The 15510-nt window shown below is 38.6% G+C and overlaps 1 protein-coding gene across 1 annotated transcript; it reads left to right on the top strand.

Annotated features, from left to right (window-relative positions):
• The first annotated feature begins 6810 nt into the window (after nt 1-6810).
• On the top strand, nt 6811-15272 carry LYG2 (lysozyme g2). The gene is made up of 5 exons (XM_004435847.3): nt 6811-6853; nt 11690-11830; nt 12632-12828; nt 13617-13755; nt 15133-15272. The coding sequence occupies exons 1-5, from the start codon at nt 6811-6813 to the stop codon at nt 15249-15251; spliced, it is 639 nt and encodes a 212-aa protein (XP_004435904.1). The 3' UTR covers nt 15252-15272.
• The last annotated feature ends 238 nt before the right edge of the window (nt 15273-15510 follow it).

Below are 15510 nucleotides of genomic sequence, written 5' to 3'. Positions count from 1 at the left end.
GGAATTTTGGAAGATGCTCTTGCAGTTTTCCCAAAACCTTGGGGGCCCAGGGCCATCTAAAGGGAAGCCCTACACAGCACTCATCTATGGGATCAGGCTTCACTACACTTGAGAGAACAAATAGGATTCTTTAAAATCCTAAAGAATTTTAAAATATCATTTCTTTCTGATAGCTAAATTAACACATTCCTTGTAGAATACATACTTGAAAATTACTGAAAGGTACTGTGATTATACCCCTATTAATTATTTAATATTTTGTTTTATGCTGTGCAATTCCTTTCTTTATTTTTTTTCATGTAATTAACAAAAGACTAGGACCCAGACTACAGTGTGTTAAGGATTCCCATTTTTAAAAATGAGAAAAAGGCAAATGATCCAGTGAAAAATGATCAAAAGATATAAGCAGGTAGTTCAGAGAAGGTGAATGCCATACAAGCACAGATGAAAATACAACCAACCTCAACTGGGGAAATGAGTTTTCCCACCCAATTTAAAAGTCTGATCATAGCAAAGGTTGGTGGAGATGTGGAGCATCAGGAACACTCATACTCTGCTTTAGAGAGTAAATGCAGTGTAGCTGCTTTGAAGAACAGTTTTACAACATCTGGTACAGTTGAAGATGCAATTCAACTTATTTTCCATGGCTGTAAAAACACACACTTAAAACAGAATTGGAACCATTCATTAATACCATTTAACAACCTGCTTAAGGAAAGAGCTTAACACTATAGCATGAACACTTCTCTGTTGCTAAACAAGAAAACTTATTATTAAGAGGCCTCCAGCTGAGGCTCCTAACCCAATCTTATTCTCTCTGCACTTGGAGGGGCCTACCATTTCAGTACCTCTACACTCTTATAGACTTCAACCTCAACTAGTCGATATCTGGACTCCACTAATCTTTTTGGCTCTCTTGTCAGTTCTTTCTCTAATACTCCAGACTGGCTTTTCTCCATTTCCTTAAGCCTCTAATTCCACACAATTTTCAGTCTTAGCTTGTGATTTGACCTCCTCTTTCACAGAAGAATTAGGACACTTTAGAGAATTCTCTCAATTTTCTCCCATCAACTCTACAAATTGAACTGTATTGCTATCTAATTTTTCCCTCTTTTCTTCCTGTTACAACGAAAGAGGCATTCCCATTCCTGCCTCAGGCCAATCTCTACTCCTATTCTTTTGAACTCATGCCTCTAACCTTACCTGATCACATAACGCTTCCATTTCCAATACCCTCAATATCTTCTACAGCATTTAAATGCTTCAAGTCACTCCCAGTATAACCCATAACAAACTAGCCTTTATCCAAGACTTTCTCCAGATACTACCCTAACTCTTCTCTCCATCACAGGTGTAGTGAAGAACTACAGCACCTTTAAAAAAAATTCAGACTTCTCCTTTCTCCTTTTCAAACCAGAAGGAGTCTCCTTTTCAAACAAATCTATTCCTAGACATAATTGAATAGTCCAGAGGTGGGCACCTGACCCAACCTAGGTTAATTGGAGTTCTTCCCAGATTTGTTTGTTTGTTAATCTGGAGATTATTCCACTATATGGCTATATCACAATTGTTAATTCATTCCCCTGCTGATGAATTTTTGGAGTGTTTCCGGTATTGGGCTATTATGAATAAGGCTACTACGAACATTCTTGTACAAGTCTTTTGGGAGATATTTGTTTTCATTTCTCTTGGATAAATACCTAGGAATAGAATTGCTGGGTCACAGGGTAGATATATGTTTAACTTTATAGGAAACTGCTAAACGGTTCTCCAAAGTGATTATACTATTTCACATTCCAACCAGGAATGTACAAGAGTTCTATTTGTTTCATAGTCTCACCAACGTTCGATATAGCCAGTCTTTGATTTTAGCCTTTTCAGAGAGTGTGAAATGCTATCTCATCGTGGTTTTAATTTGTATTTCCCTGACATCTAATGATGCTTAACACCTTGTCACGAGCTTTTTGACCATTTGTATATCTTCTTTTCTGAAATGTTGGTCAAATATTTGATGCTGGAAGAGCATATAAGTGGTGTCTTCAGCAGGGTGTGACATTTTACCCACCATGTAGTAGATGAAACCCAAGACAAGAAAAGCACTCAGCAGTCCAAGCCAGACATTGAAATATCTTGAGGTTAAATGGGACTTTTTAGTAAAATTTTGTGGAAGAGTTTCTCTTCTGCCTTCCCACCAGCCATGGTCACCAAATTGTCTTTGCCGTCATAGGGGCTTGGGCAGCCCCTTCCTTCTATAGGTTTCTAGGCCGTGCAGTTGATGTTTGGGCTCTGTGTGGCTATTTCTGATATTGTCCTTCCTTTGGTCCCACCAGGCAGGCTGCAAAGTCCCAGCCATAGTCCCTGCTTGACCTATGTGTCCATCCTGGCCGAAGTAGAGCTTCATTTGTTACTTCCTATCTAATAAATCAACTCTTCATTATTTTTCCTGGAGCCCCAGAGATAAATAAATAAACAGACAAATAAATCAACAAGAAGCTGTGCTGTCAGGATCTGAGTGCAACCCCATCATAATAACAACTGGCATCTGTATGAAGCATTGCAGTTTGTAACATGTTTTCACATACACAATTTATTTTTATCTTCAAAACAAAGTCAGGGGCATTATTATCATCTCCATTTTACAAATGAGGCAAACTAAGGCTCAGAAAGGTTAAACAAATTGCCCATGGTAATCATCCTTGGCTGTTCTTCTTTAAAAAAAAATTTTTTTATTGAGGTCACATTTGTTTATAACAATATATAAATTTCAGGTATACATCATTATATTTCAACTTCTATATAGACTGCATCATGTTCACCACCAAAAGTCTAGTTGCCATCCATCACTTGCAAATGTGCCCCTTTACTCCTTTCACCCTCCCCCCACCCCCTTCTCCTCTGGTAACCACCCATCTATCCTCCGTATCTATGTGTTTGTTTGTTTGTTTATCTTCCACATGAGTGAAATCATATGGTAATTGTCTTTCTCTGTCTGACTTATTTCGCTTAGCATACCCTCAAAGTCCATCCGTGTTGTCACGAATGGAGAATTTCATCTCTTTTTATGGCTGAATAGTATTCTGTTGTATATATATATACCACATCTTCTCTATCCACTCATCTGTTGATGGGCACTTAGGTTGCTTCCAAAGTCTTGGCTATTATGAATAATGCTGCAATGAGCATAGAAGTGTACATATCTTTTTGAATTAATGTTTTCATGTTCTTTGGATAAATACCCAGAAGTGAAATAGCTGGATCATATGATATTTCTATTTTTAATTTTTTGAGGAATTGCTATACTGTTTTCCATAGTGGCTGCACAAATTACATTCCTACCACCAGTGTACAAGGGTTCCTCTTTCTCCACATCCTCTCCAACATTTGTTATTTCTTGTCTTTTTAATAATAGCCATTCTCATGGGCATGAGGTGATATCTCATTGTAGTTTTGATTTGCATTTCCCTAATAATTAATGATGTTGAACATCTTTTCATGTGCCTATTGGCTATCTGTATATCTTCTTTGGAAGAATGTCTGTTCATATCTTCTGCCCATATATTTTTTTAATTGGTCATAATAGTTTATAACATTGTGAGATTCCAGTTGTACATTATTATTTGTCAGTCACCATATAAATGTGCCCCTTCACCTCTTGTGCCCAAGCCTCCCCCAACGCCCTTCCCCCTGGTAACCACCAAACTGTTTTCTCTGTCCGTGTGTTAGTTTATATTCCACATACAAGAGAGGTCATACAGTGTTTGTCTTTCTCTGCCTGGCTTATTTCACTTAACATAATACCCTCCAGGTCCATCCATGTTGCAAATGGGTCGATTTTGTCTTTTTTTATGGCTGAGTAGTACTCCATTGTATATCTATATACCACATCTTCTTTATCCAATCACCTGTTGATCTTCTGCCCATTTTTTGATTGGGTTGTTTGTTTTTTTTGTTGTTGAGTTGAATGAGTTCTTACATATTTTTGGATATTAACTCCTTATCAGATATAGGATTTGCAAATATCTTCTTTCAATTGGTAGGTTGTTTTTTCATTTTGTTATGGTTTCCTTGGCTGTTCTTCTTGAGTGACAAAAAGCCACTGAGGATTCAATTGACTCATATTAATTTGTATTTAAAAATCACAACAGCATCTACAATCACTTGAATGACTGGTAAATATCTGTGACTGGAATAATTTATTCAGACCACAGACAATGTTTTGTGTGCAAATTGATTGATTTGAACCTGTTACAATAATTACTTTACAGGGCCATCGGTCCATAGTGCTAGTACCTCAGACATGCAAGAGTATGGATTTAGGAATCTTACAGACTTGCGTTCAAATCCCCCCTTTGCCAGGTCCTGACTGTTCCATCTCTGGCAAGTTGCTTACCTTTTCAGGGTCTCAGTTTCCTCACCTCTAAAATAAGGTTTAATACCTACCTCGCAGGGTTGTTGGAGGATTGAATGATATAATGTCTATAGGAATCTGATGTATGATGGGTGTCAAAAAAACGTTCATTTGTATTCTCACAATTTGAGCAAAGCTTAATAATCCACATGAGTTTGAAAATAATTATCTAAATTGCAGAGGGCCTGGACATTAAGGCTTCATACCTAGAAGGACTTGTAACCTCACTGTCTGAAAACAAGGAGAGGAATAAAGTATGCTTCGCATTCAACAGTACTTTCAATGTTTTATTATTACTTTAGTTCTCTAGGAGCATCTAGGGACAGCTTCAGCCTCTACCTAGTATCTTTCACCTGACTTTTAATTCTTCCTCCACTCCCTCTTCTCCTCTCTTTCTTCTTTCTTCCACCTCACGTTGTGCTGTGAATGGCCATGAGCACGACGTCAACGTGATGTTGCCACTGTCACTGGTGATAGCCCATGTGTTCCTGAGAGCTACCTTGGAGCAGCTGGACCCATGCAAAACCCCTCATTAAGGAGTGGCCCTGACTGCAGCATCGATGATGGTGGTGGAGCAGGCCTCTCATGAGTCATTTTCCTGACAGTCAAGGCAGGAATCATCATTGGTTCAGAACATCCCCGCCCTTCTTCCCTGGAATGAAAGGCCAGAGGCCACTTAAAGGGCAGTCTGTTCTACAAACAGGAAGTCAGGCGGGGCAGAAGTGAATGCAATTAGGTAGTGCACAGATCAACTGTGTGAAGGCACGTTCTCTGAGGAGTTGCGGTTTATTCGTTGCCAGGGAACCTGGACAGTTGTTTGACGCAGGGCCTTTGTCTTCTCTGTCTCCTACTCTGTCCCCCTCACACCTCTCTTCACTTGATGGATGTGTGGAAGGATTGTGTGCAGTCTCAGAAACTTCTCACCCTTGTGCGAGGACTCATGCCAGACTCCTTCCTCTCCTTTCGGAAATGTGCTTTGCCTATTTCAAGAACATCCACTTCCTGTTCCTGAGGCTGCACAATGTTCTTCATCACTTCCTTTGGACATAAGTGTGAAGAAAGACACTCCAACCCTGAAGAACTTTTCATCCCCGGCAAAATCCTTTTTTCCCATTTCCTCGGATAGTTTGGGAAACCAGCACCCATGTTGCTGCTCCCTGGCTTTGTGCTGATCTCCCAGAGCAGGTAGCCACTCTAAGGTTTGTTTGTTAGAGGTAGAATTAGAGCAAGGAGCCATGTGACATATTGGTATGGGGATCGTGGCACAACTGAATGAGGAACAAAATGCAGGAGGCTCAGCATGTCAGGCAAACAACCAATCCAGGAACGAAAGCCGCTAGTATTTCCCGTTTATCTTGTTTAGGCTAATTATCTGTTTCTTGTTCTCAAACTTAGAAGCTGTTTGCCTAGCACAACTTTAGATACCCAGAAACAATTCACCAAATATATGCCTCCAGTAGAACCTGGGGGATCATTAGATTAATTAATTGATAGTGGTTAATAAACGCTTTGAAATCCTTTTATTAAAAGGGCCACCTAAGTCCAAAGTACTATTATAATCAGGCCTAATGAGGTCAGTGATTTAAAGAGAGGGGTTTAAATCCTATATAAAGCTCTTCCTGCAATTAGTGGTACAGAAGGAAGGTAAGAAGAGGCAGATGAGTCTCCATGCTGGCATTTAGAACCTCCTCCACAGTGGTCGAGCCACACTGAAGTCTGCTCGGATTGAAGCCAGGTGCTCAGAGATCTACTGACTAATGGATTCTCAAATAGTTAGACCTATGTTATAGGACAAAGACCACCACTTTGTAAAATCCTGACGTGCAGGTTGCTGCTGATTACAGAATACCTTCTCAAACAGAGAAAGGAGATTTTCTCTGCAAGGTCACAAACCAGGTTAGTGCTAGCCTTCTTGCATCTTGTAAAACACAGAAGTTGCCTTTTGAATGAAACCAAGAATAGAGTTTATAAAGGAAGATATGAAGCACAGCAAAGCTCTTCTGAGTCATGATCTCTAATGCTCCTCTTAGTAGTTTCTTTTAATTTTTTAAGGAGACTGTAGTTCGAGAATGGGAACAAAATTATGATACGACCAAGCTTGGAGATGGGATGGGAGTGCGTGTGTGGGTAACATATGTAAGATGTTCACAGGTTCATGTCAATGTGAAATCGGATTAAAATGAGTTGGAGTTTATGCTTAGGAAAGAGAGTGATCCAATGAACCACAATGCTGATCTTATGGGAATAATATCTTAGGACTGGAAACAGGCTATTGAATCGGAAGTGACTCTAAACTTTTTTTTTAAATCAAAGCAAGCTTCCATTAGGAAACTTTCAAGTTTTAAAATTAACCAGTTTATCTTTCAAACCATAACAGGTGCTGTAGGATAAGATCCACCACGATGCTCTCCTCTATTCTGTTTTTGGGACTTATTGCCCTTATCGGTAAGTCATTAATCGACATTTAGCATTGTTCACGGGGTGTCCACAAAAAAATCCAGCACGTCATGAATCAGAAAGAGCAAAAATTACATGCAATGGAGGAGTGGGCTCTTCTTCTATCAGCCTGGCCATTAATCACCTCCTGATTTCTATAATGAAGAGAGTATTCTGCTTGCTAAGCAGGTAAAGGTGCTATCAGTGGGAATTTATGGAATAATGCCTTGGAAGGCAAGACATATAAAGATAAAATTATCAATAAGAGACAGTAAATAAGAGTTAAGTATAGCTAGAAAAAAACCCTAGTCTGAGAGGAGTTTAGGAGGGAGAGTTCACATCCAGTCGGGATGTGGAAACCAAAAAGGCTTTTTGAGGGGACGTGACAGTTGAAGAATGCTTGTTGTTTTAACAAGAGAAGAGAACAGTCTGCTGGATGGGAAGACAGACTTCAGGAAAGGCACAGAGGCAGACATGCATGATAAGTGTTTGGGATACAGTAAGCAGGTCAGCGTGACTGGAAGAGAAGAGGGGATATATATCTGAGGGAAGGCTAGACAGACAGGCAGGCAGTTGAGATGGTTAGGGACCTTGAATAAGAAGAGATTCAAACTTCTGCCTAAAAATATCAAAAGCCATTGTAAACAATGTTCACATTGTTCTTATTAATAGAGTGAAGATTGAGATAAGTGTTTCTAAAATGCTTAATTCTAAATTTGGAAAAGTGATGCTACTGAAAAGTGATAATTTATGTTTACTTATGGTCAAAGGCAGGAGAACATAGTTTTAATTTTTACTCCTTCTTTAATTGCCAGCTGGAGCAGAGTTATATAGCCAGTAGACTAGTTATGATCTACCATAGTAGCTGTGTTTAACTGAAAGGTGACTATAATTAAGAAAGGCCTGTGTGTTTATGATGTCAACACAAGTAGTGTAAGGTCCATAGTCATATTCCAATCCCCTTAAAGCAGTAGTTTCCAAACTTCAGTATGCGTAAGAGTCTGCTGGGAATGCTGGCTAAAGTGCAGATTCTTTGGCCTTATCTCTAAAGATTCTGATTCAATAGACCTAGTATGAGGAGCCAAGAAATATGCATTTTTAATAGGCATCCTAGAGCTCTTTGGTGTCTGTGGTCTGCGGGCCACACTTTGAGTCTAGCAAACGTTGGATAAAAGGATATTGAAACCTGTTGATATATGGACCCTTGATCCAGATAATTTAGATAATTCCTTTCCTTCTCATTCATTCATCCATCCATTCATTTATCCATTCCTCAAATATTTATTGAATGTCTGTTTTGTGCCAAGCATTGTTCAAAGTGCTGAGGAGGAGGATACAGCAGAGAAAAAAATGTTCTAATGAGAGGAGCTGGCAGAAAGAAAGAGAGGAAGAAAGAAAGGAAGGAAAAAAGGTCAGGTGGTGACAAGTGATATAAATAAAATAATGTAAGGTAATGGGAGACAAGGAATGAGCACGAGTGTGTTGCCTTTTTAATGTAAGTAGACAAGAAAGGCTCTCTAATAAAATAACTTTAAAAAAAACCTTTGTTATGGAAAGTTTTAAACATACAAAATGGGGAAAGAATAGTATAATAAAATCCCAGGTACACATCATCCAGCTTCTATGGTTTTCCACATTTTGCCATTCTTATTTAATCTATTCCTCAACCCTGCATTTGGGACGGGGGTGGGGTGTTGGAATATTTTAAAGCAATCCAAAACATCAAAACACTTCACCTATAGATTTTTTTTTAGTACGTGTCTATAACATATAAGAACCAGCTCTGGCACAAGAAGATGTTCCTGGTTCACCTGGAACATTTTGTGCCTCAGACCAGGAATGAGCGATTTTCCTGAGGAGCGTTGGTTCCTCTTGGCAGGAAATGGTCTTTAGAGACCACAGTTGGGGGGCTAGGGGTGCTCCATTGCTATGGGGTTGTCATTCCAGGTCTTTTCACTGGTGAGAATTAGAAAATAAATATTTTTTTAAAAGACAAAAATAATTATGCATTCATATAGATATTTCATTTTCATATTTAAGAATACAAGGGTTTTACATTGGTTTTATATTTGTACCTCTGCTGTCTTAACACTAAAAATCCTGATTCCTAATGACATTAACATTAACATGATTAGTTATTTGTATAATAGTTTCAAAATAACTATGACGGCATTACCAACATGCAATGAAACTGAATATAATTTGTTTTCTTATAATTCTTTATGTTCATAGGATGTGTTCCACAAGTGGTGTATACTTACATTGACATGTTTTAAAGTCACTTGAAATAATTCTCCTCTATCTGTTAATTAAGTTTTCAATTCGATAGATTTGTTTTTCATTTTTTTAGGATGTCTTTTTTTTCTATTTGATTTAATTTTTGTAATTATGGAAACATTTACATGGCTCCAAAATAAAGACTATAAAAAAGGTATTTTTAGAGAAGTCTAGCCTTTATCCTTGTCCCCTTTACCCTCTTCTTACCCTGTCCCATAACTAACAATTTTTTTAATTTTTGGTTCATCTTTGTATTGTTTCTTTTGAAAATATAAGCAAATTACGTGCACCCACACACAGTCATATTTTCTCCCCTTTCTAAACAAAGAGTACAATTCTATAAATACTGTTCTGTGCCTGGAGATAATTTTATAGGAGTGTATAGAGTTCTTCCTCTTTCCTTTTTATAGCTCCATTGTGTGGAGGTAGCTCACCTTATCCAATCAGTCCCTATATTAATAACATGTGCATTGTTTCCAGTCATTTGCTCTTATAAACAGTGCTGAAACAACAGCCTATTGCAAAAGCCTCCTCCACAGAAATGTATGAGACAGCCTCTTCCCCCACAGCCTCATTCATAGAGTACATGGTCAAACTTTTGGATTCTTGTGAATTAAATAGGTAAAAAAATAGTGTCTCAGTGATGTTTTAATATGGAATTCTCTTCTTTTGAGTGTGATTGTTTTATATATGTTTAAGGATCATTTTCTTTTTTGTCTATGAACTGTCTGTCCATATTTTTTGCTGATAAGGTGATATTTAAACAGATACCTGAAGGCAGTAGGCAGCAAATCAGGTAGATATCCGGAGGAATAGAATTCTAGGCAAAAGGAACTACAAATACAAAGGCTCTGAAGCAGGAACCTGCCTGGCATGTTGCAGGATAAGCAAGGAGAAGGATGTGATTGGAGAAGAGTTAGGGAAGGGAAGGAGAAGTCAGAAACTGAGCAGAGGGCCAGATCAGGTAGAGCTCAGAGGCCACAATACAGACTTGGCCATTCCTCTGAATGATGGGAAAGCCACTGGAAGGTTAAGAGAGAAGACTGATATGACCCCATGCATGTGTCCACAGGATCGCTCTGGCTGCTGGGTGGAGAACAGACTGTGAGAGTGAGCAGGGAGATCAGTTAGGAGGCTGTTATAGTAATCCAGATGAGCAACGATGGTGGTTTGGACCACGGGGGTAGCAGAGGTGGTGAGAAATGGTCAGATTCTGGATATATGTTTTCAGTCTGCACTGTCACTCTGAACACCCATGCCTCAATTTTACATGTGATCTGTGTCATAGGAATCCATCCATTCATTTACTCTCATATCTTTACCACACACATTGCAGGCACAGGATACTACAGTGAGGCCATAGAGAGTGCCAGTGTGATGGTTCCTGCTCTTTGCATCACATGGGAATCCACACTGCTTATAGAAGCTTAATGGTTTCTGCTGCTTTTATTATCTAGATAGTCTTTCTTAGTATCCTGAGTTTACTTGACAGTTTCCCTGTCTGACTTCTTGGCCCATTTAAAATTCCCTTTTTGCCTGTTCGAAGATGGAAGAGAGCAGATTGTGCCTGTATTTTTATTTGTTTTGACGAGTTTTACTTTTTGAAAAATTACATAGTTTTAAAAAGTTAATATTTAGAGTTGTTTTGTTTTCCTTTTAAAATAAATATTTATAAGGAAGAGCTCCATCGGTTGTGTGCCTAATTCTAAGAGTCTCTTTATACTGTCAAGTTAATCAGAACTAGACCTAAGGTGGTTGGGTAAAATCCACCTCTATATTTAAAAAATGCCATTTACAACACTAAGTGAAACAACGTAGGTTTTTACGTCAAGCATTTTAACAAATACAATTTCTTACAAAAAATATTTGTAGTCTTAAGGTACAAGTCAACAATCCTAGCAATTATTAGAAGAAACTTTTCAACTTACAGAAAAGCTCTATATCTCCTTTAGTAAATAGACTTGGACAGAAACTCACTTCATAACGACAAAATAAAAAATAAGAATAGATTTAGCTTAAATTTTTGTGGTAAGTTAAATTTTATTTCCAATTTTATTAATTAGACTTAGAAACTCAGCTTCACAGCAACATGATATAAAATGAAGACCTTAAGTTAATCCTAACCTTCTTTCTTATCTTAAGTTGTAATGGAACCCTTCTTTCTTATCTTCCTAAACAAAGGCAATTGTTAACCCAGATGTTTACATCCCCACAAGTATTTGTATCAGAAGTGTCTTAAAATTTCTCTCAAAGTTCCTGCTTAAACCTCTAGTGGCAATTTTAATTCTGATCAAGATTACAGCAAATGTGTTTGGGACCTATAAGAACTGATTTTCATAATACTTTGCACAATGTTTAGAATTAAGTGCTGGATTAGAATTTTTTTAAGATTGGAATAGAGTGGGAAGCGGGAATCTTCTGATCTGTCTGATGGTCATTCTAGGGGTCTTGGGAGGGACATGAGAAGGACTTGTCTATGGCTTCGCCTTCAGCTTAGTAATGTTGATTATAGCAACTCGAGCAATATTTTTTCACAGGCTCCATATGAATTATCATTCTGTCCCCCAGGCACTTCCAGGGGCTTGTACCCTTTCACTCAGTCAATGAACCCTCACCTGCATCCCCGCCTGTACCATGGCTGCTATGGCAACATCATGATCATGGAGACCTCCGGCGCTGCCTGTGATATAACCAAGTTGATTAACTGCGGTAAGTGAAAAGCAAAGCAAACATTTGGTTTTCCCCTTTCATCATTTTCAGAGTCTTTCTTAGAATCCTTTCAGATTCTTTCTTTCTTAGATTCTTTTCTACTTTCTTAGAAAGTAGCTTAATTTTGAAAAGATATAATCATTATTATAGCAGTAATATCAAAATTAAAAATTTGAAGAAAACAGAATCCTGAATAACCTAACAAACTGCTTCTTTTCATTTTCTCCCATTCTTTCCAAACCTTGTCCAGATGTGTTTATTTCTATGTATTGAAATTATTGCTTAAATAAAATATTGAATTTTGGCTTTGTTGTTTGTTTGCTGTTGCATTTACTTCAATGCTCTTGCTCTTTGTACATCCGCTCTTTTGTAATCTGGTTCCAAACTCTTCTCCATGTTATCCCAGTATTAGAGTGTCAGAGCTGGAAGCAACTACAAGGTCAATCTAATCCTACCTCCCCAATTTACAGGTCAGAAAACTGAGGCTCATCAAGGAGGAGAGACTTCCCAAGGGCCCAGAGCTAGGCAGTGCCAGAGCCAGACTCAAACTTAGGTTGGCTGACTTCTAGTCCAAGAGTCTTCCCAATGTGGCAGAAAACAGAAGAATGAGAAAGAGAGCAGAAGTGGTATCTGTCTGGGGCTGTGCAACTTTCTAGGTTTATGCAATCAGAGATCAAAAAATGTCCTAGAATGGTTGTCTCAGGCTGTGAGCTGTGGTCAGGGGCTGTGGCTAACTCATTAAACTTTGAAAAAGGGTTCTTTTCTGGAGCAGAGGAAACAGTTTATTTTCTATTGACTTAGGGATCCGTGGTTCTGAAATGTTTGCTGAGATGGATTTGAGGGCCTTAAAGCCTTACCAGATTCTGATCAAAGAAGTTGGGCTGAGACACTGCATGGACCCTGCTCTCATTGCAGCCATCATCTCCAGAGAAAGCCATGGTGGAACCGTCCTGAAAGATGGCTGGGACCACAAGGGACTTAAATTTGGCTTGATGCAGGTACCTAGCCAGAAGCTTTGAATCAGCCCCACTTCATCCTTCCTTACAGAAGCTCAGTCCAAATTGGAAATCTACTTGTAGTACTTCCAGGTTTCAAAATACTCTGGTACTTCAGCATAATTTGTCCTGAGATTTCCGTATCACATCTTTGATATTTCATTCAAGATTTATCAGTTATTGAATAGCTTCAGAAAAAGTTTTATGAGTTTCATAACTACGATTTGCAATTAATAATATGCAATGTAGTTCAATTGAGAAACTCTTATAAAGGGCACTATTACAGGTGTCCTCTAGGGGTTCATGAAGTAGAAAATTTCATCCAAGTAGATCAAAACACTATAATTAAGCCCTACTTGAATGCACTTGATCTTTAGGCAAACTGGAGAAAGGGGACCCAAATTATCTGGATATTGGCTTCCAGGCTTTATTTTAAATTGTCTATAGAAACCCAGACTTCTAGCCTTTCCAGTTTGAAATAAATTTTTATTTTGACTGCAAATGTCTAGACTTTGGGTGCTAATTATTTGTTTTGAAACAACTTTTTCATTTATTTATTTATATTTGCAAGCTTAGCTAAAACTGTGCCACGCCCACTTCTCCCCAATCTTGCTTTGTTTGTCTGACTCTCTTTTCTGTGAAAGAAAGGATTGTAGAATTGACTCTGTGGAGATAAAGGAAGGGTGCCAAGGCCAACTTCTATGAACTTGAACACAAGGAGGAGAAATTAGGAACAGCAGAAAAATGTGTTGCTTTATCCAGACACTAACATTATTATCTGTATTTTCCAGCTTGATAAAAAAATTCATCACCCTGTTGGTACCTGGGACAGCAAAGAACACCTTTTGCAGGCTGTTGGGATTCTAACAGAGAGAATTAAGGCAATCCAGAAAAAATTCCCCACGTGGAGTGTGGCTGAACACCTCAGAGGTAGGCTATATTTGTGGTGCTTTGTTTAAAAGAGCAGTGAGTGAGTGTTTTTAAAAGAGCAGAGCCCTGGAGGCCAGCCATGCCCTAGGCCTCCCTGGGAGTGCTCCCATTGGGTCAACTGTGGGTCTGGGAAGAGCTGTTGAAAGGCTACACTAGTGCTCTTGGATCCACTGACTTCCTTTCAGTGGTCTTCCTTCCCAACTTCCATGTCCCCTCCTGCCAGATGTTGGGGTTCTTATTACATCTCTTGTTGGTTATTGAGCCATTGAGTGATGCCTTGAGAGTTAATGCAATAGTTAAAAGAACATGCTTGCCTTCCTTTGATAGATTTTTTCCTGATGGAAGAAACTTAACCACTTTCTAAAGTGTTTGAACAAATTTTTACGCTGTGAACCTTCTCAGTGACGTCAAGGCTTTAGGTACCATGATAAGTCCAAGTGGAGATCTCTGCTCAGTTGATCACAGACCTCCTCAAGTTTAGTACCTCCTAGACTGAATTAAGTCACTAGCCTCCTTCTATAATTTGCTCTTTCTTCTGCATTTTCTATCTCTGTGAAAGGCGCCATAATATATCTAGTCATCCCAGCCAGAAAACCAGATTGATTTCTTAGGCTATCTGGTTCTTCTCTCTTTACATTCAACCACACAAATTCTTGTTAAGTCTACCTCCTATAGACCCATGGTATATATAGACCTCTCTCTTTCCACACTTTAATGGCCTTAATTTAGAATAAACAGTTTCTATTTTTTATTTCAAGGCCCTTCAAGGCAGGGATCAGGACTAGGAGCCTTTTTCTCTAGATGTCAGAGTAGAGCACAATTATGTTAAACACATAAATAACTTTTGAAGATTAAAATTCTAGGGTAAAATATACATATGTACAAACATGCATATGCAAACATACCCCTACAAAGAAATGGTTATGTTATGTCTTGGGTACCAGTGTGCACCCTGCACTCAGTATGGTACCCATCTGGCATATAGTAGGTGCTTAAAACCATTTATTGAATGAATGAATGAGTGAGTGAGTAAATGAATGAATTATTGAATTACCGAGAAAATGTTACAAGCATTCCCAGATTGAAGATTTGCTGGGGATCTAGTTTCTCCTAAGCCTAGGCTACATAAGAAACAAATATGACTTTTGCAGTAAGAAAAACAAAAGTCTTCAAAAAGGAGAAAGAGAAGAAAAGCAATCTGGAATTTTCCCAGCGATTCTTGGGGTAGTAGATCCTTTCAGAAGGGGAGGAAGCAGGAAGAAGGATCTGGGACTGCCTGCTTTGGAAGGTCTGCCTGGAGGGCTGACCTGGGAATGCTCATATGTTATTTCTGCTGAAAGTTAATATTTAAATCTAAACCTCTGTATTTCATTTCAGGTGGTCTCTCGGCCTTTAAGTCAGGAATTGATGCCATTGCCACCCCCGAGGACATAGACAATGACTTGGTCAGTGATATTATTGCCCGAGCTAAATACTATAAAAGACATGGCTACTAGGCAAAGCTCTGCTGGTGGATCAGGTTGGTAGGTGCTCAGGTGGCCCCTCTTTGAGAGTGTGATATGGATGCATTGTACTCAACACTGGCAAAGGAATGGTTGCCAATTATGACATAAAATTCATTTCCCAATTTGCTTAATGCGAATAAACATAAAAAGAAGAAAAGAAAGTCCACCTGGTTCACAATATGGTTCCCATGAAATGTGCATAGACAAATGCATATTTATTTTGTAGTAAATGTGAATACCATGGTAAGTA

The sequence above is a fragment of the Ceratotherium simum genome, chromosome 40 (assembly GCF_057802395.1).
Source record: "Ceratotherium simum simum isolate JZ-2026a chromosome 40, ASM5780239v1, whole genome shotgun sequence".
Taxonomy (NCBI): domain Eukaryota; kingdom Metazoa; phylum Chordata; class Mammalia; order Perissodactyla; family Rhinocerotidae; genus Ceratotherium; species Ceratotherium simum.
This window is presented reverse-complemented; position numbering and strand designations above follow the sequence as displayed.